Source organism: Miscanthus floridulus, chromosome 5 (genome assembly GCF_019320115.1).
Source record: "Miscanthus floridulus cultivar M001 chromosome 5, ASM1932011v1, whole genome shotgun sequence".
Lineage (NCBI taxonomy): Eukaryota > Viridiplantae > Streptophyta > Magnoliopsida > Poales > Poaceae > Miscanthus > Miscanthus floridulus.
This window is the reverse complement of record NC_089584.1, coordinates 130,945,224-130,969,505: the sequence shown is the minus strand read 5'-3', so window position 1 is coordinate 130,969,505 and position 24,282 is coordinate 130,945,224. Positions and strand designations below refer to the sequence as shown.

General features: G+C 49.7%; 1 protein-coding gene across 1 annotated transcript; it reads left to right on the top strand.

Moving 5' to 3' along the window:
• The first annotated feature begins 21,935 nt into the window (after positions 1-21,935).
• LOC136453614 (dolabradiene monooxygenase-like) lies at positions 21,936-23,716 on the top strand. The gene is made up of 2 exons (XM_066454173.1): positions 21,936-22,858; positions 22,957-23,716. Exons 1-2 carry the CDS (start codon positions 21,950-21,952, stop codon positions 23,578-23,580), a joined length of 1,533 nt encoding a protein of 510 aa, XP_066310270.1. The 5' UTR covers positions 21,936-21,949; the 3' UTR covers positions 23,581-23,716.
• Positions 23,717-24,282: the final 566 nt, after the last annotated feature.

The window sequence follows — 24,282 nt, the reverse complement described above, 5'->3', positions numbered from 1 at the left end:
ATAAACATTTACTGGAAAAACTTTTCTTTTCTCCAGTTAAATATCATGTCGGTTCAAAATAACTGGAGAATATACTTTTTCTTTAGCAGCGAAAAAACTTTCACTCAATTTCTTGAATTTTACGCACAGGTAAAATACCTTTTTCTATTTTTCTTTTTGATTTTTCTTTTGAGCCAATTTGCATCTTCAATTTTCCAGGAAGTAAAACCTTTTCTAGGAAATAAAAATGAAAAATGACTCCTTCGTTTTGGGCTCAAAACCCCGGCAATGGCTCGGCCCAGCCTTACTCTCAGGCCGGCCCATCTGTCTCGCGCGCGCTGCCTTCCCAGGCCGCAACGTGGGCCTGGGCCAGCAAAGCGCCGCTGCGCGCTCGCCCGCCTAGGCTGAAAGCTGGCCCGCTGCATTTGGCGCCGTTGGATCTGATCAGACGGTCGTCCGCGCGTTTCGCTCGGTATATAAACCATCGCCGCGGCTGTGAGTCCCGGAACCCTAGCTCATTTCGCCGTTTGCTTTCTCTCTCTTCTTCGCCGCTCTCTCCTCTCTCTACCTCGCTCTCTCTTCTCAGCCGAGCACAACCGAGCGAGCGACGAGAGCGAGGCGGCCATGGCGCCGTCGCCGGCCCCCTCGCCGGCGCGCGTGCTCCCCAACGGGTGAGCACGCCGCCGTCGAGCGGCCTGGCCGTGGCGCCCTTCTTCTCCTGCGCCGGCGAAAGGTTTTCCCGACGCTCGGCGTGTTCTTTCTTTTCCCACGCCGGCGAAGGGCCATCCGCACGGCGAGGTTTGTCCCTTCCCCTTTCCCTTTCTCTTTCTCCGATTTGGATTGATCTTCTCTTTTCCGTACCGGAGGTGGGGATTAGGGTTACTTTGATTCCTTTTCTTTCTTTTGATTCGATCGATTCGGTTTTTCTCTTGATGACAAAAGAGGAGATTCCTCTTTTTCGAACTGGTTAGGGTTTGGATCTTCCCCTTCGGATTTGAGTTGGTCTAAGCCGAATCCCTCTTCTTTCATTTTCTTTTGGTGCTCGGATTGAACCGATTTGGGTTTCTTTTCATTTCTTTTCTTTTCGGGGTTCATCCGAATCCTCTCGTGGGTTAGGGTTCGAGTGCCGAGGGCTTGCCGAGGGCCCTTCCTTTTCTTCTTCCCCGAGTTGTTTGCGCGGGTTAGTTCATCCGAAATGGGTTCACTGTTCTTCCCCTCCACCCAGTTAGGGTTAGGGTTCGGAACTTTTCTTTTCTTCTTTCCTCAGATTCGAACTGGATCTGTTCAGTTCTTTTCTCTTCTTCCCCGAGCTTTCTGCACGGGTTAGGGTTAGGGTTCTTGAGATCCTAATCCTCTTTCTTTACTTCTCTGATCTGAACACGGATCTGTTCTTTCTCCCCCGCACGGTGGCGGTGGTGACCGGGTTCCAGTGACATCCACCACCCCGGTCCCTTTTCTTTGCTTTTACCCGGTTAGGTTTAGGATTACACAGAGGCAACCGGCTCTGATACCATTGTTAGGATCGATGATGTGTGTACCTCTCTGTGTAACCCGTAGATCGGGGTAGACCTCTCCTTTAGGGCTTCTCTACTCGCCCTGGCTCAGTAGCACCGCAGAAACGTAGGAGACGCCGGTGCCGCGGTGTAGAAGGCGTGCAGCGCGGTGGAGACGATCACCAGTGGCGCTGTGGAGACCCTGCAGAGGGAGCGACGCGGTGGCGGGGCACATCCCGTCGTTGGCAGCACGACCTTTGATCGGATTAGGGTTTTCTGTAGATGGGATGGCGGCTCCAGTGAACCTTGTGAAACGAGCCCCGATCCCCACCTTCTCTATTTGTATGTGCTGTGCGATAGGGGCCCACCAACCAGTTAGGGTTGGGCTCCTCCGATCAGGGAGCAGAGGCAAGGGCCCGTTGGGCCTATTGGTGGAGATCAACTAACAGTAGGACGTCGCGGCCCATGACCGCGGAGCTGCGCGCTTGCCCGCGTGACCAAGGCCGGGAACGCGTCGCGGAGGAGCCGTCCGCCAAGGCTGAGCGCGCGTGCGTCGAGGCTCGAGGTGGAAAACCGGTGGACGTCATGAGCGCCTTGGCTGGAGGCGAAGGTGTGTCGTCGGTGGGACCGGGTTGACTGCGGGCATGGGCCTCGCCAGGGTCGACGGCGGGTTCGCTAGAACTGGAGAGGTGGCGGGGGGCGTGGGCGTCGCCGGTGTGGCGGCGCGGCCGGGGCCAGGGGGTGGCACGACGCGGCGCAGGACGTGGAGCGACGGCGACGGCGCGGGGAAAGAAACCGAGACCGGAGAGACACACGCACCGCGGTCAATAAATCAATTGTTAGGCCACCCGTCGATGACTAAAGTTGACCCGCACTATGGTCAATAAATCAATGGTTAGGTCCACCCGTTAATGACTAAAGTTGGATCAAACAAAAAAAAGTGGGCAAAAGCGGTCCACACTTTATAAATAGGTATAGATATATAGACTATCAAAACTGACCGTACGTTGCTACGGATAAAAACAATGTATATAATTACATTAACGATGATTAGTTTTTTAAATATGTGATATATTAAGATATTGAGCGACGGCCGGTCTCCGTGCACTGCCCTTCCGTCGACAGCGTAGGTCGCGAAGTGGTAGAAAACGAAGCAGTAGATAGAACAACATGCACAAATGTTCTTAGGTGTGGCCATGGGAGTTCTGCCTTTAGGGTTACAACCCGATTGAAGTTCTTTACGAAATGGAAATGAAATCTGGAGCAGTGGCATGCTGCTCTGATGTAAAGTTCTGGAGCTGAATTAAACATGATGAATTTGAAAAGGACGCCAAACTGGGGTAGACGGTTCAGTTCAGGCTTCCGCCTGCTGTGCTTCAGCTTGCAGGTTGAGGGCGCCGTCCTGCAAATCAGCGATACCATCCCCTACAATGGCTGCCAATGCGTCGAGAGCATCAATGTCTTCCAGGTCAGCGGTGGACCCTAGGAACATCGCTAGCTAGGAATTCCTGCATAGCAGCCTCGATGGGCTGCAGTTCATCATTCTGAATGCCAAGCTTACGGCATATATTTTGTTGCGCTGGCATCGGCAGCGTCATGTTGGGCGCTCCGTTGTGCGCCGCATCAGGAGCGCAGCTTGGTGCTTTGGCCTGCAGCAGCGCCGGCCCCGGGGTGACAAAGAGAGAGCTGAGCGATGGGTTGCCCAGCTGGGCAACAGGGGCTGCGTTCTCCTTCGTTGTCACAGCCGGCGCGGTGAGCTCTGTCGTGGGGGTGCCTCCCTGAGCGGCGTCGCTTTCCACGTGGTACATGTCGACGAAGTCTTCTTCCAGCGATGCTCCATGCCCCCCTGCCAGCGTTGGCGAGGCTGGCACCGATTGATCCTGATTTTTGGTGACTACGATCCAGCCATCATCTCCTTCGTTAGATTCTAAAGGTTCGCATATGATGTCATCATTCTGATCACTCTGCAATATTTCTGCCTCTTCAACATTAGGCGGCTCCCCAGCTCTCATATTTCCAACCTCACAATTAGTCAGTATAGCTTTGGTGTCGCTTCTTTGCTTAACAATTGAGGCATATCTCAGCTTGATTTCCTTTATCCTGTGAGCGATCTTGCATCGATACATAAACAACTTTGGTTTTGCCGTAAAGCAGTCTGCTATGGCATAGTACTTTTCACCACCGCTTCCTGTCTTGTTTCTCTCAGCCTCTAGGTGGACTTCATGTAGTAATTCACAAATATCATCAGCAACATTTTTAAGTTTTATTACCCAACCAAGTGATGGATCACTATCTATTGCTCCGCCATGGACTTTTTGCAGCCAACTTGAAATTTCCCCATGTATGTCTCGGAGCAATGAAAGATCTTTGGTCACACCCTTTATGGAGGCAAACTCACTGGTTATCGGTGGACTTATCTTGCTGGCTGCAAACTTCAACAATCCAGCTGCTAAAGCAATGGAAGCGGCTTGCACTGCGCTCATATTTCACAGACTTTCTCTTGCCAAAACCCTGTGTATGAAATTGGAGAACAAAGAAACAAACTTAGTTTTACAAGTAATAAAGTTAACTAATTCGTGTGTGTGTGTAGCATGGGCAACAAGCCAACAACAATTATTGCCAACATATATAGGAATCAATGAACCAATATACTGGAACCATGGATCAAAATGAGATGTATGGAGATTATTCATGAACTCAAAGTAAATGGACAAATGCTGTTGATATCTTTATCTTGAGAACAATTACTTGGTTATACCAGATACGGGGAAATTGGATTTGGATGTTGATCCTAGTTCTCTGAGTAGTTTTTATGTGGGGGCATGTATATTAATGTGGCAGAATGCAAAGAATGGAAGAGTAGAGTAACGTCATACCAAACTTTAGAAGACCAGAGGATCACCAGCAGCAGGATGACTCTTGTGATTACAAGGATGACAGAGAAGAATAAGAACCTAAAATCAGGAAAATAAAATTCGGTTCTCAACAGAGAAATTAATCTGGAGACAAACAAGGCCCAGACATGCAAAAGAAAAGGCAAACATCTCAAAGCAATTTAGGGGATTATTAGCACGATAAACTGCAATGTATCAGAACAATCACCAAAAATAACTGAATGAAGCTCAGGTCTGCTGATTTCTCTCACTTCATTCTAAAGGTTTCGGACGATCCAGGGTGTTTAAGAAGGTAGTTGGCCAACAGACAGTCTTCGGTACCTCCGGTGCTTTCCTCTATTATATCTATAGCTGCCCAACTCAAATTGACAGCTATTTTGTTCTATGTAATATTAGAAAGAAAATGACGGAAATAACTCTCAATGGGTGAGTTAAAATAATACTAAAGGAAGGTATAGAGAAATTTCCTTGCATTGCGATATAAAACTACAATACCAAGGGCAAGTACATTACTAAACGTAAGCGGTTTCATAGGTCATCTCATGAAATTATTGTGAAACAACCGCCTTATGAGCTAAAATTTAGGACTTACTCATCCATTCTATGAGTTGTTGCTACCATGCAATTCACAAAATTTATTTTATTCCGTCCACAAATTAAGAGATGTGATATTACTGATCCAGGCAGTGATAAAGGTAATTATGAAGGAGTCTTACAATTTCTTCCTTGTGGTCCCATCCAAAATAACTTCTCCATTCACTTCATACAATTGCTCCAATTGATCTTTCCCTTAGGCTTTTCCGGTTCCCCCAAAGAACTATAATAATTCATAAGGCATCCTTGGTGTTTTTTTTGCACCTGTATTTCTAATTTTTTGATATTATGATGTATTATGTAACATGTAGTTAGATTCGGTGCTACTTGTATTTAATGTTTTCCTTTGTTTTTAGTTATGATATTTTACATGAAACAGGAGCACAAAGCCCACTACGTCTTCTTCCTTTTGCTAGCTCCTCTCATCTTCTTCCTGGCTGACTCTTGTCTTTTTCAACTTCACTCCTGATAGCACCTCTAATGTAGCCGCCACCTAAACTACCAATGACTAGCATAGATATCAGTATAGTAGTTCCTAGTCACATCATCACCGTCTCCATCCAGTGCTACTAGTAGGGATGAAAACAGAAGGAAATGGACGGGAAAATCCCTCCCATTTCTGTGTCCCAATTTTATCACCGGAAACAGAATGGTTGGGAACGGTACCGAGATAAAATCCTGGAACGGAATAATACGAATGGAAATAAAATAAAAACCGGCGGGGACTTTAAACTTAAATCAGGATCATACATTCAATCAAGTCCCAAACACTAGTTAACCAACAAAGTCTAGCACGACATGACTTGCATAGATATCAGCACACAGTATAGTCCCTAGCCACATCATCACCCGTCTCTATCACACCATCTATGACATCTCCTAACCATAACCACAGCTTGCGAGCACCATTGGCAGTGATCAGTCCTCTACTGTGCAAGCCCAGTAGCCCAATTAACTTAGCATTTAACGCTTCGTTGGATGATCAGACGACCATGCGCTCTTCTTCATTATCATGCGCTCTGTTAGAATAATCTACTGCTTCCTTGTATGAACACACAGCAAGGGAAGGCGGCGTCGAAAATGCCCCTTGCTGTGGTACTATAGCCGTTGCAGAGGCAGACGTCGAATTGCACACCTGCCGTACTGTAGCCACATGCAGGGACAGGACGTAGAAGTCAGTCCTACTATGTTATCTAGTTACTATTGCAGCATGTGCGCTGTACTAGGACTAAATGGATAGAGTTGTATAAATAGACTACCACGATAACTCAGTAAAGAGAGTTCAGATTTGCCATCTCCCATACAGGGCTTCGACCAACGCTGGTGTCTTGTACTGTGTGTGTATACTCTATTCTCCCTCTTCTTCAACCTCTAGCCATAGTATGTGGGACGAACAATGCTTGTTCGTGGTCGACATAGCTAGTGGGTGCTCGGCAACACTAACGGGTGCTCGGTAAGACTGCTGAGAGGTCGACTCACCTGAGCCGGTGATCCTGTGGGCTAACAAGTGGTATCGGAGCCGTACAAGCGCCGTCGCTAGACTAACCGCTGGCGATGACAGACGGTTCAGAGATGGACGACAGCAGTGGCACTGCTGTGGCTGCCCTACCACGACCGGAGGTCATTGTTCGCACGGTGCTGGAGGTCAGCGGCACTAGTTGGCTGACGCTGACTCGCACCAACTATGGAGAGTGATCGATGACCATGAAAGTCAAGCTCAGAGCCCGACGGCTCTGGAATGCTGTTGATAAGGGCACCGATAATGAAGAAGATGACATGTCAGCGTTGAGGGCTATCCTCGCTGCTGTACCGGTGGAGTACAGGGAGCCGTTGGGGACGAAGAGCTCCGCTAAAGAGGTGTGGGAGGCTATTGTGGCGATGCGCGTCGGTTTCGACCACGCAAAGAAGGCGACGGCCCAGCTTCTGAAGCAGGAGTACGCCAACCTCAAGTTCAAGGATTGTGAAATGGTGGTGGACTTCTCCCTCCGCCTGCAGACGCTCATCAATAAGCTGAAGAGCCATGATGTCACCATCGACGAAGAGGATGTGGTCTCCAAGTACCTTCACTCCGTGCCGGCAAAGTACATCCAGATCGCTCTTTCTATAGAGACGATGTTGGACTTATCCACCCTCACTATTGAGGATGTGACCGGCCATCTGCGGGTGGTGGACGAGCGCCTGGAGCAGGCGATAGCAACGAAGGATAGCGATAAACTGCTGCTGATAGAGGAGGAGTGGGTTGCTTGGAGGAACTCTAGGAAGTCCGCCTCCTCCAGCCGCGGTGGCTATGGCAAGCGCCGCGGCAAGGCTTCTTCGGAGAAGAAGAAGCAGGTCGACCCCAACGCCTGCCGGCGCTACGGGAAGATGGGCCATTGAGCACGGGAGTGCCCAAATCGCAAGTAGGAGAAGAAGACTGAGGCTCATCTGGCGCAAGCGGATGATGATGATAAGGCCACTATCCTGATGGCGACGTTCTGTGCACTGCACGACGTCAAGGCTGAGGAGAAGGTAGAGGTAAGGACAGTGGAAGGACTTGGGAAGACCCTAAAGGCTGTCAACCTCGACGAACCACGCGCCCAAGTCCACCTTAGACGTGTGGGCGCCGACCAGGAGCAGCGGTGATATCTGGACTCTGGTGCCAACAACCACATGATGGGCTCTAAGGCATCCTTCTCCAAGCTCGACGACAATGTTACCGGTACGATGAAGTTTGGTGATGGCTCAAGGGTGGCTATCCAAGGGCGCGACACCATCATCTTCAGGTGCCAGAATGGGGAGCACCGCGCGCTAACGGATGTATATTATATCCCGCAGCTGTGTTCCAGCATCATCAGCATTGGTCAGCTGGATGAGCGCGGTAGCGAGTTACTGATCAAGGACGGAGTCCTTAGGATCAGGGACCGAGAGCAGCGACTTCTTGCCAAGGTGAAGAGGTCCCTGAACTGGTTGTACCTGCTTGACCTGAAGGTAGAGCAGCCGGTGTGCCTGGTGGCAAGGCACACCGAGGAACCGTGGATGTGGCATGCCCGGTTCGGACATCTCAGCTTTGACGCACTTGGTCGGCTGGAGAAGATGGTCCGAGGGCTACCCCACATCAAGCATGAAGGCGAGCTATGTGACAGCTGCCTGGCCGAGAAGCAGAGGAGGCTACCATTCCCAAAGGCGGCCAAGTATCGCACGAAGGACGCTCTCGAGCTTGTCCACGGCGACCTCTATGGGCCGATCACGTCGGCTACAAACGGTGGTCGACGGTACTTCCTCCTGCTCATGAATGATTACAGTCGCTACATGTGGCTACAACTCCTAACGAGCAAGGACGAAGCGGCAGCGGTGATCAAGAAGTTTAAGATGCGCGCGGAGGTCGAGAGCGGCAAGAAGCTCCGCGTGCTGAGAACTGATCGCGGTGGCGAATTTAGTTCGATGGAGTTCGTTGCATACTACGCGGATTAGGGTGTGGTGTGACACCACACCATGCCATACTCGCCACAACAGAATGGCATGGTAGAGAGATGAAACCAGACGGTGGTCGGCATGGCTCAATCTATGATGAAGGTCAAAGGCATGCCGGCAAGGTTCTGAGGTGAGGCGGTGACCACAGCGGTGTTCATCCTCAACCGCACTCTGACCAAGGCCCTGATGGGCAAGACGTCGTTCAAAGCTTGGTATGGGCGCAAGCCAAGCGTGTCCTTCCTCTAGACATTCGACTGCATCGGCCACGTCAGGAAAACGAAACCGATCCTCACCAAGCTGGAGGACAGGAGCACACCGATGATATTCCTAGGCTACATGGAGGGTACCAAGGTGTACCAGCTCTACGACCCATGCGGAGACAAGGTGCTTGTCTCCCACGACGTCATGTTCAATGAGAAGGCGGCTTGGGATTGGACCAGTCCAAGCACGGGGGAAGCTGGCGGCTTCACCAGCACCTTCGTCGTCGAGCACCTAGTCATCCACGGTGGTGGAGATGCTGAGGAAGAGGTGCCAAGCACTCTAGGAGGGATGCTGAGAACTCCAGCAGTAAAGCCGAGCACTCTTGGGGCAGTGCCGAGCACTTCGGAAGGGATGCCGAGCACTCTAGGAGGAGTGCCGAGCACTCCTGGAGGGATGCCGAGCACGCCAGGAGTGGTGTTAGGAGTGGCGACCACTCCAGGATGGGTGTTGAGCACTCCCTGTGGCGCAGCCAAGAGGTCTTGCAGTGGTGCCGACCACTTCAAGACTGAGGCTGAGCACTCCTATAGTGGTGCCTGAGCACTGCAGGAGTAGTGACGAGCTGTCCAGAAGTAGTGCCAAGCACTACAACCAGGGTGCCGAGCACTCCGGTTGAACAGGGAACTCCATCGATGCTGATCGAGTTTGCCTCACCTCCTGGTGACATCACTAAGTTCGTAGATGTCATCCACGAAGGTGAGGAGGTGCGATTCCGTAGGCTGGATGGCATCGTCGGCGGCATAGGACCCTTAGGCCTGGCTGGTTGGCTGCTCAATGATCAAGAGCTGTTGCTCGTCAGTGCAGAGGAACCACCCACATTCGTGCTGGTGGAGCGTCACGGAAACTAGCGACGAGCGATGCTAGAGGAGATGAAGGCGATTGAGAAAAACGAGACATGGCAGCTCATCGATCCACCTCTAGGATGCCGTCCGATAAGCCTGAAGTCGGTGTACAAGGTGAAGCAAGACAAGCTCGGCGCCATTATTAAGCACAAGGCACACCTCATCGCCCGAGGCTTTGTTCAGCGCGAGGGCATAGACTTCGAGGAGGTCTTTGCGCTAGTAGCACGCATGGAGTTGGTCCATTTGCTACTAGCCTTGGCAGCAGCAAAGAACCGGCGCGTCCATCACTTGGACGTTAAATCAGCCTTCCTCAACAATGAGCTGGCGAAGATGGTCTTCGTCAGGCAACCCCTAGGTTTCATAGTCAAGGGAGAGGAGCACAAGGTGCTCCGACTGCGCAAGGCGCTCTACGGGCTGCGGCAGGCCCCACGAGCATAGAACGCCAAGCTTGACGCCATGCTGGGCGAGCTTGGGTTTCAGCGGTGCGTAACCGAGCACGTGCTCTACACGCGGCAACAGGGGAACGAGGAGCTCATCGTCGGCCTGTATGTGGATGATTTGATCGTCAGCGGCGCACGCACGGAGGACATCAACAGCTTCAAGAGCGAGATGGCGGCTTATTTTTGAATGAGCGATCTCGGCGCACTCTTCTACTACCTCGGCATCGAGGTGAGACAGGGGAAGGAGGAACTCACGCTTGGTCAGAGCGCGTATGCCTCGAAGCTATTGGAGCGGAGTGGCATGGCTGAGTGCAAGCCATGTGTGACTCCGGTGGAGGAGCGGTTGAAGCTGACGAAGGCCAGCACCGCGGCGAAGGTGGATGCAACACTCTACCAGAGCGTCGTCGGCGGTCTACGCTACCTAGTCCACACGAGGTCGGACATTGCGTTCACCGTGGGCTACGTCAGTCGCTTCATGGAGGATCCCAGAGAGGATCACTGGGCTGCAGTGAAGCGGCTACTGCGCTACATCAAGGGAACGGTGGATCAGGGGATCATCTTTTCCAAGACAGACGGGAGTAGGCTGCAGCCCACTATGTTCAGCGATGTAGACATGGCGGGGGACATCGACGGACGACGGAACACCTCTGGCGTGCTCGTCTTTCTCAGGTCGGCTTCAATTTCATGGCTGTCGCTGAAATAGAAGGTGGTGACGCTATCTACGTGCGAGGCAGAGTACGTAGCGGCGGCCATAGCGGCGTGCCAAGTTGTGTGGCTGCGCCGGCGCTGGGCGAGCTGGCTGGTGTGGAAGCTCACCCACCAGCACTGATGGTGGACAACCAGCCCGCCATCGCCCTCGCGAAGAATTCGGTTCTGCACGACCGGAGCAAACACATCGACGTGAAATTCCACTTTCTCTGGGACTGTGTCGATGAAGGGCAGATCATCGTCGAGTTCGTCGAAACTAGTCGGCAACTCGCGGACGTCCTCACCAAGCCGCTCGGACGTCTTCGACTCACGGAGCTGAAGGAGAGGATCGGCATGGAGAGAGTACAAGGGATAACAGTAGGATTAGGGGAAGAATTATTAGAATAATCTACTGCTTTCTTGTGTGAACACACAACAAGGGAAGGCGGCGCCGAAAAAGACCCCTGCTGTGGTACTATAGCCGCTGTAGAGGTAGGCGCCGAATGGCTCACCTACCGCACAGGGACAGGCGCAGAAGTCAGTCATGCTGTGTTATCTAGTTACTATTGCAGCATGTGCGCTGTACTAGGACTAGAGGAATAAAGTTGTATAAATAGACTACCACGGCAACTCAGTAAAAGAGTTCAGATTTGCCATCTCCCATACAGGGCTTCGGCCAACGTTGATGTCTTGTACTGTGTGTGTATGCTCTGTTCTCCCTCTTCTTCAATCTCTAGCCATAGTGTATAAGACGGACAATGCTTGTTCGTGGTTAGTATAACTAATGGGTGCTTGAGAACATTAACGGATGCTCGATAAGACTGGTAACATGCTCTTGATTGTATGCGTTGAGCGGATACAGGCGCCGTACCTCCTTTACCTGCCTTCTTCAGAGCGGATCAGCGGAAGCCTGGGAGATCGACAATTCAAAAACTGCACGGTACCGAAACACGTCAGAGCGTGGCTCATTGGCGACGTGCGCGGCAGAAGGCCGGCCACCAGCGCGACGACACGGCATCCAAACCAAAAAGGTGGTCTAATTTAGAGTGCAGCCAACTGCTGGTACAGAAGCTTGGATTGAAACGACACCCGGCCGGTGAGAGCACGAAGTCGTCTTCCTCCCCCTCTCCTTACTTTCCGGCTTCCTAATTCCCTACTGTCGCCTCTGCCTAGCTCCAGATAACGATGCCTCTGCAATCTCGCCTGATATCTTCGGTACAGTACATCATTTCGCCCTTCAATTCGCCTGCATATTGCTTACGTGCTTGTACCACCGTTAAATTTCCAACGTAGATACCGCGCACAGAATTGCATGCATGGAAGAAATCGTGGTCCATAATGCTGCGATGGACTTAATTAGAGCCAAGAGTTTCAGCCGTGAGCACGCTGAAACACTCAACTCTATCGCGTGCGTCTGGGAGTTTTCATTTCCTCATCTCAACCATCGCAATTTGATCCCACGGTCGATAGATATTGCCTCTTCTGCTTGCCCGCATGATTTCCTGGACACCTTCAAAATCCCAACACAAATAGGACACTGCGTGCAGGATTGTGCTGCGGCCATGCATGGAAGGCAAGAGAATTCATTACGTCGAGAAATAGAGTAATTACGTACAGAAATAGTGTCCATAATGTATTGGACTACTCCAAATTACTAGATGCACGAATAAAATCCGCAAGGGCACGGATATAACATTGTAGCATTTCACGTAGGAGTATCTCAGGGTATCGTATTTCCCAAAGGAAGGCGGGTATGTCAAAAGAGTTTACTATGCATATGAGTATATCATAGGATGAGTCGACACATTACACAAGGCAGGGGTAATGATAATGATGGATAGGGTAGTGTAACACACAGAAAAATCATCTCAAGGTAACTAAGCTAGGGAGAAAGGTCTAGGAGTTAGCTCTAGGTTCATATGTACTTCCTATATACTGCACAAATTATACAAGCGTAAACATACACACACATTGTATAGAACTTAGTTCTATGCACCCAGGCACTACGGGGAGACAGTACCCTATTGGTCTGCAAGCGTAGTTACTGCTGATTTATGAACTCCTAAGACATACCTGAACGTGGGGGATTACGAGGGACGGAGAGAGCTGTCACCACCTGACGCCTACCTCTAGCAATCCTTGGGCGAACCCATATCCAACGAAGCTAAGCAATCCAATCACCACGCTTGCATTGTTAACAACACTCCAGCCGTCCCGAGCTATTGTGACCGGGGCTGGAGCCACCAAAGACATAGCCATTGAACCGATGCCGTGGCATAAATCGACCAGCATATACATGGTATGTACGCACAAGAAGTATATACTGTAGCAAGGTCTAAAGGCACACATGAGAGCATATAAGCCTATACTACGATAGCAAGGGTATATGACTAGCATACGAGCATATAAGCTGAGCATATCAACATAGCAAGGGTATAAGACTAACTTATGCATACAAGAACCAAGCATAACACTATACGAAGAAGATAAATAACTTGAATAGCATAAAATCAACCTAGGTACTAAGGATACAAGAGCCATACCCTTAACTCCAAGAGGACTTGGAACCTTGAGCAGAGCTACTCTAACCTAACTCCACTAACTTGGAACTAATGAGGGAGAGAGTGATTCAACTTGTGGTGTGTGTTGGAATGGAGAGCACACTCCTCTATTTATTAGTCTTAGAGGCGGTTTACAGGAGGAATATTCAGGGGAATCTCCTCTAACTGACAAATGGACACCGTCAACCGCTGCCACGCGTCGGCTAAGGATGAGAGGAGGCAGAGGCGGTTCGACCGACCCCCTTTTGGCCCCACTTGCAACTGCGTTCGTCTGGTAGACTTCCAGGTGGGTCCCAATGACGGTTGTGGGTGCTACTTGCCTTGGTAAGGCAGTTTGTGGGCCCATGGATCTATGTGCTACCCCCGTGGCGATCTCTCATTGGTCGGAGTTGTGTTTCTTCGCCATGGGAGTGTGTTTTCTCCTTCCTTTTTAAATATTTCACATGCAAGCAAATAATCTCCCAGGACATTTGGAACTACATAATTCGAAACCAAATATGCGTGTAAGAAATGCCAATTCTCCTTTATTTTTTGAGAATATTGACGGTCATTTTAGGAACTTAACGATCGTCAACAACTCTCCCAAGCTAGCCCTTTGCTCGTCCCAAGCAAATGCTAAGACTTAGGTTGGTTGATCAGGAGTTGCTATAATGTCGCATTCCCATCGGATACCATCTTTGGCCCATAGCTCCTCAATGGCTACATGATGTCATGCCTGAGTGTCTGGGCCAAAGTTGTGCTAAAAAATATGCCCAAAGGATTTTTAAAGAAATTTTAAATTCAGACCCAATTTTAGAATTTTCATAAAAAGGGAAATTGGCTAGAAAGATTCCAGCATGCAAAAGAGGGTTGAGAAAAATCAAATAAGCAATGGGAAAAATCAAATGATGGGGAAATCAAAATTTTTGGAAAGAAAATATGAGATAACTATTGATTTACCTATCAGCATGGGCTCACCATTTTGAGTCTGACGAGCGGGACTCTCCTCCATGCGTATAGCTGCATAGATGTGTTATAGTTGTGTTGAATTTCAATGTACCATTAATACAATGGGCATTCACCGATTACTTAGACTTTTCCAAGTCACTATCATTATTTGACCTGTGGCACTTATTGCAATTATTTTCCATGGTCATTGAGAAAGTAACGCGACGGATTTTGACATCATCAGGAGAAAATAGAAAAGAATATGTACTGCACTTGTAACATCTGATTCTATGTTACCAATTTTTATATACTACCACCGAGCTCAAATACAAATCTACTTGGATACTAGCACGGTCTGCTATTATATATCATACAAAAGTTCTACATATTTTTTCTGTTATTCTATTTAGAGATTCGCAAATGTCTTATGAAGCACAGCGCTAATAAAAATATATCATCCACCAGTTATGTGGGGTTTATCAAATTCAATTTTTATTTATACTTTGAATGAATATCTAATATGTTTTCTGAGATCCAAAAATTTAATACAATTTTATAATGCCGAGAAGAGAAGTGTAAAAACTGGGGGAGATACATGCATTCTATAGAAACATATCTTGTGACATCCTTATAATTCACGTCTGATAATTAAATTCCATTAGTGACAACTGACTAGTTATAGTTGTTTTATTGCTGTTTCTTGGTACTGCATTCAGCTCACTGTCTTAGTAGTAATTTTTACCAAATGCATATTAAAGTTGCCTGGCTTTGGTAATCTTTTGTAATATGTATATAACACACCAAATGCATCATTGTCGTTTTGGGAAGGAGTTTGTGCTCTTGTTTGCCCGCTCTACAATAATCTAAAGCTCACAGTCTGACAGGAGTGGAGGTAATTAGCTAAATATATAATTTAGGCTTGTAAAACGTTATGAAAAACAAGAAAATATTATAACATGTTACTGTTTGTAATTGCTCATGCACTCCGATAACAAAGTGTAGATAGTATGTTTCATCTTAGAGCTGCATTTCGGGATAGTTCCCTGTTTCTATTACATTTACATTTCTAATCTTGATGTGAGCACTTGCAATATCCAAGTTTGCTACAGCTAGCTGGATCATGCCCTTCTTTGAGATAAGCTCTGTAGATAATACTGAATGTGCATTGCCAAGCACTTTGAAAATATCCATTTCGTTCAGTTGGGAGACCTGACAACTTACTGAGACATTTTTTTGGTTGAAACAAACAGACTGGAGAGCAGACAACTATATTGACAAAGAAGAAGATAGGCCCAACCTGGTCTATCCAACCAACAACTACGTAGATGACAACGACCACGACATCTACTTTCTGGGACATTTGTTTCCATGCTGATTGGTGCAAAGAGTTGAGCCTTTGATGGATAGATCTACAGACAGCCTCACACGTGCCTTGTGAAGAATACATATAAGGTTTGTGATTTTAGAGGATAAGGTTTCCTGGTTGCCTTTTCTGAAAGTTCAGAAGACAGTAATATAATAAGGAGTTGAAGGGCCTAATTGGGTCCAGTTTACCTACAGCTTTGCGGCAATTGCTTTCGGTCTTGGCTGATCATCACCTTCGCTGAATGCATCGCATTTGCTTTCTTCTAATGTCTCGATCGGGAGTAAGGAGCCTGTGTAGCGCTCTCAAACTCATCTCGGTTTCTGCATAGCTTATTGGATTTATCACTGACCACAACTTTCACGTGAACTTGGTTGCTTATATATCCTGTTCTTTGCTGATCCGACTTGGTAGCCTTAGTGCACAAGCTACTTGTGCAATTCTCTTTAAGCAATACATATATATGCAGGGTCTAGGCGTCCCTTGTATCGATTCATGCACCATCTTTTGTTTTGGCATCGATTTCGATTTCCACGATCTGTGTCAGAATGGGAGTACAATTGCATCTAGAGAAGTAACAACCTTAATCGTCGGTCTAACCCTTTCAGGAGGAAAGGAAGGGATACTGATGAAGTTCCTCGTTCCCTCACATCTATCCCTTCCTTGTTCTGATAGCGGTTGCGGGATGCAGAGGTACGTGAGCCGTCAAATGTGGGAGGAGGAGATCAAGAGCAGGACAGAGACGAGGCAATGTAGTGGGGAAGCTCGCCAGAGATGAAGGAAGAAGATGGAGGGAGGAGGAGAAAGACAAAGACGCGTTCTGTTTGTGGCTCATCATCAGCGACGTGCACGGCAGATGCCCGGCCGTCAATTGCTGAAAACTCTGAATACAGAAGCTTCGACGGAAACGACACCCGGCGAGGTCACGAACTCGTCTTCGTCCTCCTCTTCTGTTTGCTCCTCGATCTGTTTTCCTTATTTCCTCTAATCTTGTCGACGCCTCTGCCTAGAGCTAGCTCCAGATAACGATGAGCTCAGCACATCGCCTGCTATGTAAAAAGGGCACGGAACAAACACTCTTCAGTACCGTACATCATTTTGCCCTTTGCATCTTACAATCTTGCATTGCTTACGTGCGTACGTGTGCCACCGTTAGATTTCCAACGTAGATTGGGGCCAGGCCTGCATACATGCATGGAATCCAGACCATTCATCTAGTAGTGCAGATTATGTTTATTAGCTCGAGTCACATGTTAATTACGTCAAGAAATGGAGTAACGCTGTACGTGTCTGACTTTGCGCTTAGAATCTCAGCCGCGAGCAACTGTACGTTGAAACACTCAACTCTATCGCATGTGGGAGTTTTACTTTCTTAATTAATCTCAACCATTATAATTTGATCCAACGGTAGGTAGATTTTGCCTCTCCTGCTTTGGCTGCATGCATGATGCATGATTTCCTCGACACAAACGTGCAGGATTGTGCGGCCATGCACAGGGAAGCCAGAGAATTCATTACGTCGAGATATAGAGTAGTAATTAATTACGTAGAGAAATAGAGTCTGATCTATAATGTATTGGACCACTTCAGATTAGTATGTTATTAATATTGTTTATAACTCTCTCATATATTGTGTTTTTCAGGAACGGAGCTAGGACTGAAATAAGAGGGGGACTATGCAAATTATATCATACAAGTTTATTAGAAATAAGGGCTAAATTAACAAATTTAAATAAATTTTGATCTAAACCAAATGAAATATAGTGGAAAAGGTTTGAGCACAGGGGGGCCATGGCCCCTACCAGCCACTCCATGGTGTATTTTTTTTTTGGTCTAAGGCGTTATAATTTGGTTGTCATCTAGTAGATATTAGGACCATATATTTTTCTTTTCCTCTAATTAACATTGGGATTTTCTCAAAGTTCTTGATTTGATACACACTACTAAAAACACACATCATTATCGAAAAATATGTACCGTAATATGTAGAGCCTAAGACAAGTCGGTTGGTAACACGAACCAACATACATATATCTTCCACGCCAGCCAGCCTGTTGCGGTTCTCGAAGAAGCGGTTGGCGTATTCTCGAATAGTTTCACCCGTCCTTTGGCGGACTTGACTAAGTTTCTCCATGTTACCAGGTCGGCTATAGGTAGCCTGGTAATTCTGGGTGAAAGCTCTAGCGAGCTAACCCCAACTGTTGATGTTGTTTGATGGAAGGTTCTCCAGCCATAGGAGCAGGGCAGGGCCCATTACCACCGGGAAGTAGGCGGCCATCTAGTCATAGGTGCCATGGGCGGCTTTCACCGCGGTATTGTACGTGTTGAACCAGATGGTGGGGTCGGAGCGACCATCGTACTTTTCGTTGATGGCCGGCTTAAATGTGGCCGACCAATCGACAACCCTAAGGCGTGGAGTGAAGGCGGCGAAGCCATCGATCGCCGTGTCGTCGTCATCGTCGTCGAGGTTGTACTTGACGGGTAGAGCCCTGGGACGTCTGCCATTGTCGCACCTAGGCGGGTCGTAAGCATCTTTCGGGGTGCCGTACATGCGGTTGTAGTTAGCGTGGCGACACATCTCATCTTCTTGGAGCCAATGGTCCTCGCGTTCTGCGTCGCAGTTGAGTCCAGGAGTGTCGTAGTCGCGGTCATACTCGGTGTGGCGGCGGAGCTCAACCTCTTCCCATTCTTGGTGACGGTTATTGAGGTCGGGGCGGATGTCGCGGCAGTCGTGGAGGTCACGTAATTCTTCACGGATATCACGTTGCCGACCTGGTCGGCCGTGGTCCTCATCATCGCCTCTCCTGCCGTGGTGGTGGTTGTTGTTGTCGTGCTGACGGTCGTCATTGGCGCTGTTGGCGGGTTGCTCCACCTCTTCTTCACGGATTGGCTCCATCCGACCTCCCACGCGGTTGTCGCCTCTATGGTGGCCGGATCTACTGTGCCCGGATTGGCTCCGGGGGTCTCGGGTAGCGGTGGACCGGGAGTGTGCGGGCCAGCTATGGGCTCGCTCCTCGATCTTGGCGTTGGTGACTTGAAGATGCGCTCGGATCCGTCGGATTGCCTCCGAGTCTGGAAGGTTTTTCAGGTCGGCGAAGGCAGCCCCCCGATTAGCCTGGGTGTGGTGAAGACATTGTGGTCAGCCTCCTCGAGGTCGGCTAGTAGATTACGGGCGTGCGCAGGGTGCCTACGTCTAGCCCAGGCATCGTCCTAGTCGGCGTTGCCACTGTGGTCACGCGGTGGTTGGCGCTAATCGCCTACTGCCTTCGCGTTGGTAGCAGGTTGTTGCTGGTCATTGGCCTGCTCTTTTTGGCGCCGTGCCACATGGTTCTAATTTCTGGCGTCAGCGGAGACCACGAAAGCTTTGTGATCTGGCATGGAGGAGTTACCCTCGTTATCGCTTCCGTTGGAATTCGGCGTCAAGACGATGCGAGAGACCTCGAACTCACCACAGTCCTGAAACTGGGCGGGTTCGGGTGGGTTTCCAGATTGGATCTGGAAGGACTGCATGAGATTCACGGAGAACGCAACAGCCGAGTTCCTCAAACCAAAGAGGGTGAGGGAAGGACCCTGTGCCGACCTAGTTGAGCGTAGCGCCACCTCAAAGAAATTTATGCACTCAACAATAGTGTTGCTGACGCGATCTAGCCCCGCGATCAGGTCGGAGGGCTTGGGTGGGCGGGTAGCAGCTAGGATGCTTGGAATCCTCTCAGAGAGAGAGAGAGAGAGAGATGGTTGACCTACTGGGCAAGCAGCGTGATAATCCTTGGGTGGAGAACTTGTCCAGTCAGAGCAGATTCGACGGAAGCTGAGCTAGCAGTGGATGCCAAGTCGGCGGAAGACGCCGCGTCGACAAAAGAAGCGGTGGATCAGAATCCACCAGCATGATCCCGAAACGAAGTTGGATCGGGTTGGCGAGATAGTCCTTCATGCTCTCGTGGAAGACAACGCCGGGACAGGATGCCATCAAGCTCGCTAGGGAGGATCTCACAATCACCCCTACCTAGCGCGCTATCTGTTGGATTTATAAGCCTGTCAGTCCACCAGGGGTTTACTCAAGTGGTTGATTTTTAGGTGGAGACAATTGCGAAACCAAGAACTCAAAGGTGATCGTGAGAACACAAGGGACATGAGGGTTTTAGATAGATTCGGGCCTCCGAAGAGTAATACCCTACGCCCTGTATGCATGGTGGCTTGTATTGCTTGAGAGATTTCGTGCCCTTGGGAGGCTCCCTGTATGCTTGGCGGCTTGTATTGCTTGAGAGATTTTGTGCCCTCGGGAGGCTCCCTTGGCCGTCTTATATAGGCTGACGAGCAATTGTTACAAGTCGGTTTGAATCTAATCTACTTGGTAGTTACATGGAAGGTAATCTAAGTCGGACTACAACACACGGTCTGCAATATGCGGGCTGATTCGAATCGTCCGGCCTCCTCGACGTGTACTCCAAGTAACTTTATGTCCTTAGCCCGCATGCCCTGGTCAGGCGGGCCCACTTGTCAGGTCCGACCAGTATCTTGGTCGGTGGAGATCCATGGGGTACCCGTATCCCTCACCTCATATGATAAGCCAATAAAAGTATGTAGCCATCGATTTGTACTATGAGTTCACTATCAGGAACGGGAGCTTTGCCGTGTGCCTAGGGCACACGGCAAAGCCACGAATACACTCGGCAAAGGGTTTGCCGAGTGTAACACTCGATAAAAGGCACTCAGCAAAAAATTCATTGGCAAACTAACTTTGCCGAGTGTTTTTCGTCGGGCACTCGGCAAAGACATTGCCGAGTGCCCAAAAAACACTCGGCAAACATTTTTTGCAAGAAATAAAAAAACAAATTGCCACCGGCCGCCGCCCACCATGCCCACCACGCCGCCACCGGCCGCCGCCCACCATGCCCACCACGCCGCCACGCCCGCTGTCGCCCCACGCCGAACGCCGCCCGCCACCACGCCACCCGCCGCCATGCCACCCGCCCACCACGCCGCACGCCACCCGCCGGATCTGGGAGAGGGGAGGGGAGGACGTCGGGACGCCGCTGGATCCGGGAGGGGAGGGGCCACCGCCGGATCTGGGGAAGGAGTGGAGGGGCAGCGTCGGGGAGTAGGGGAGGGGGCAGCGGGCAGCGGAAGGAGGGGTGGTTGAGCTGCCATCGGATCCGGCCAAGAGGGGAGGGGCCGCCGCCAAATCCAGCCAGGAGGGGAGGGGCCGCCGTCGGATCTGGGAAAGGAGTGGAGGGGGCGGCGCTGGGAAGAAGGGGAGGTGGTGGCGGCCGGGGGAAGGAGGGGTGGCCGGGCTGACACCTGATCCGGCCAAGAGGGGAGGGGCCGCCGGCGGGGAGAAGGGGACGGGGCGGCGAGGCGCGTGCGCGGAGAAGGGGAGGGGGCGGCGCGATGCGTGCGGGGAGAAGGGGAGGGGGCGTGTGGGCGCGGCGCGGAGAGAAGGGGAGGGGCGTGCGGGGAGAAGGGTTGGGGACGGTGGGGGGGCGTGTGGGTGCGGCCGGGTTATAGTAGGAGTTTTTCTTTGCCGAGTGCCGGATGGGAGGCACTCGGCAAAGCTTGTTTTTTTTATTTTTTCCTGCCTCTTTTTTTACACCGTAAGTAGTTTTTTCTTTTGCCGAGTGTCTTAGATCTGGACAGTCGGTAAAGTTTTTTTTATTTTTTTTCTTCTCCTTTTTTCTCAGAAAAAAGATTTTATTTCTTTATCGAGTGTCCTTGATTTGGGCACCCGGCAAAGTTTTTTTCATTTTTTTTCTTCTTCTTTCCCAGAAAAAATATTTTATTTCTTTGCCGAGTGCAAAAAAGAAAACACTCGGTAAACCCTCTCTTTGCCGAGTGTTTTTTTTACACTCGGCAAACCTCCTCTTTGCCGAGTGTTTTAGGGCAGCACTCGACAAAGAACTTGTTTGCCGAGTGCCCGAGAGAATACACTTGACAAATATAAAAACACTCGGCAAATTTAACGTTTCCGGTAGTGGTTGGCATGGATAGTTTCTCTCATTCATAATTTAAGTTACAACTTGTCCTAAAAATTCATAACTAATTCATACTGACTAACATGGAGATAACTTAGGACATGTTTGATTGAGGTACAACTTTTAGAGCTTTTCTAAAAAAAACTATTGCTGACTTTTAGTTCTTAAAAAGCTAATAACAGTTTTTAGAAGATGTTTTTAGCTTTCTGTGCTCATAAAGCTACGAAACTATGCTTTTCAGTTTTTCATATAAACTCAACTTTTCTAAATAATATTTTGAAAAAAAAACAAGTCAACTTTCGATCATGTTACACCAAATAGAAACGGGCACTGTTCTCCAAACTTCTTGTTGAAATGTCAAGGCGTGATTTTTTACTTCTTGTTGCTGCATCCCGCCATCCATACTATAAATAGCAACGGCTGGCATATATCATGCCACCCACAATTTAAACTACTAGCAACCAAACGTGCCAAAAAAAGTAGCTAGCCGCTATGGAAGGCATAGTGCTCCTCGTCTTGTCCGTGTTCGTGCTTCTCGTCGTCCTCTCCAAGCTCAAGTCCCTGCTCGTCGCGAAACCAAAGCATAACCTGCCCCCAGGGCCGTGGACGCTTCCGGTGATCGGCAGCCTCCACCACCTCGTCGCCGGCACCAACATCCACCGCGTCATGCGCAGGCTGGCGCAGAAGCACGGGTCGCTCATGACGCTCCGGCTCGGCGAGGTGCCGGCACTGGTAGTGTCGTCGCCACAGGCCGCGGAGGAGGTCATGAAGACGCACGACGTCACGTTCTCCGATCGGCACGTGAATGCCACGCTCAGCGTGTTCGCCTTCGACGGCAAGGACGTCGCGTTCGCGCCCTACGGCGAGCGGTGGCGCCAGCTCCGCAAGATCTGCGTGCTGGAGCTGCTCAGCGCCTCCCGGGTGCAGTCGTTCCGGCGCATCCGCGAGGACGAGGCTGCGCGGTTCATGGAGAACCTCGCCGCGTCCGCCGGCGCCGGCGCCGCCGCCGTCAACCTGTCCAAGATGATCTCTAGGTTCATCAACGACACCTTCGTGAGGGAGTCGGTGGGCAGCCGGTGCAAGTACCAAGACGAGTACCTCGACGCACTCGGCACGGCGTTGCGGCAGACGTCAGGGCTCGCCGTCGCCGACCTCTTCCCGTCTTCGAGGCTCGTGCAGGTTCTTGACACGGCGCCGCGTAAGGTGCTCGCGTGCCGGGACAGGATGCAGCGCATCCTCGAGCAGGTCATACAGGACACAAAGGAAGACGTGGACCGCGGTGGCGAGGCTGCGGCTGCCGGGACCGGCAGAGAGGGCTTCGTCGGCGTCCTGCTAAGGCTCCAGAAGGAACGCAGCACGCCGATCCCGCTCGACAACGACACCATCGTCGCGGTGCTCTTTGTAAGTCTCAAACCAGCCTTCTCCAACTCATCCGACCGGCAGCGCCGCATGTCCGGTCTGCGAGCTAAAATGGCTGCATGTTTTTTTGCCCCTTCTAGGACATGTTTGCTGCCGGTAGCGAGACCTCGTCGACCACGCTGAACTGGTGCATGACGGAGCTAGTCCGGACCCCGGAAGCCATGGCGAAAGCGCAGGCCGAGGTGCGGGCGGCCTTCAAGGGGAAGAGCACGGTAGGCGAAGACGACCTCAAGGGGCTCAGCTACCTCAAGCTGGTGATCAAGGAGGCCCTCAGGCTGCACACACCAGCTCCACTCCTGGTCCCTCGGAAGTGCCGTGAGACGTGCAGGGTCATGGGCTACGACGTCCCCAAGGGCACGGTCGTGTTCGTTAACATGTGGGCGATTTGCAGGGACCCCAAGTATTGGGACGATCCGGAGGAATTCAAGCCCGAGCGGTTTGAAAACAGCAACCTAGACTACAAGGGAACAAACTTTGAATTCCTTCCATTTGGAGCTGGCCGTCGGATTTGCCCGGGGATCAACCTAGGGGTGGGAAACATTGAACTTGCATTGGCGAGTCTTCTATACCACTTTGACTGGAAGCTGCCTGACGGAATCGATCCAAAGGATGTTGATGTAAGTGAGGCTGCAGGATTAGTTGCAAGTAAGAAAACAAGCCTGATCTTGCACCCTGTTACTCGCATTCCTCCAGCAAATGTGTAAATAAGGTGTAGTTATGTAGTATCGTGTGGATCTAACAGTATGGCACTAGTAGCCATCATTGATTGTGTGCTTAGATGGGAAATAAAAGTCAGGCTTTGGATTGTGTATATGACATTTTATAGGTCCTTATGTTGTAAAATTTATCTTATACAGTAAATCTTATTAGTGTATGTATGTGGGTTATAATAAAAATTACAGTTTCACAATGTGCCATTGACTGCTTTGATTACTATAATTATTTCTCTATCATGTAAACTTCTAACAATTTTCTTATGCCGGAACAGGTATTATTTGTTCTATAACTTTTTTAATAAAAATGTTCTACAAATGATAATAATTTTGTGAATTGAGATCAACCTTGATTCGCCTTGAGTTCCAATCGAACAAATCTATGGATATGTGAGTTTTGTCTATAATGTTTGCCTAAGAATCCAGTAAAACGTTTCACTGCTTCGTGCATTGGCTAGTGATTTGTCGATCATGCAGCTCAATGGATCTACATTTTTCTACCCAGTAATGCAAAGGTCACACTACTAGAAAAACGACCTTTCATCCTTAAGCTTATTACCTGTTGCATTTGGAACCGGTACTTACATTAGCATTAGTACTGGTTCCAAAGGATACTGACTGCAGCACGTAGCGAGGACCCCTTTAGTACCGATTGGGGAAAACAACCGGTACTAAAGGGTGAGCATTAGTACC

Excerpts from the sequence above, each read along its gene's own strand:
- LOC136453614 (XM_066454173.1), top strand. The coding sequence starts at position 21,950 with ATGGAAGGCATAGTGCTCCTCGTCTTGTCCGTGTTCGTGCTTCTCGTC. Across the intron at positions 22,859-22,956 it reads CCATCGTCGCGGTGCTCTTT|GACATGTTTGCTGCCGGTAG; the intron begins GTAAGTCTCAAA and ends TGCCCCTTCTAG.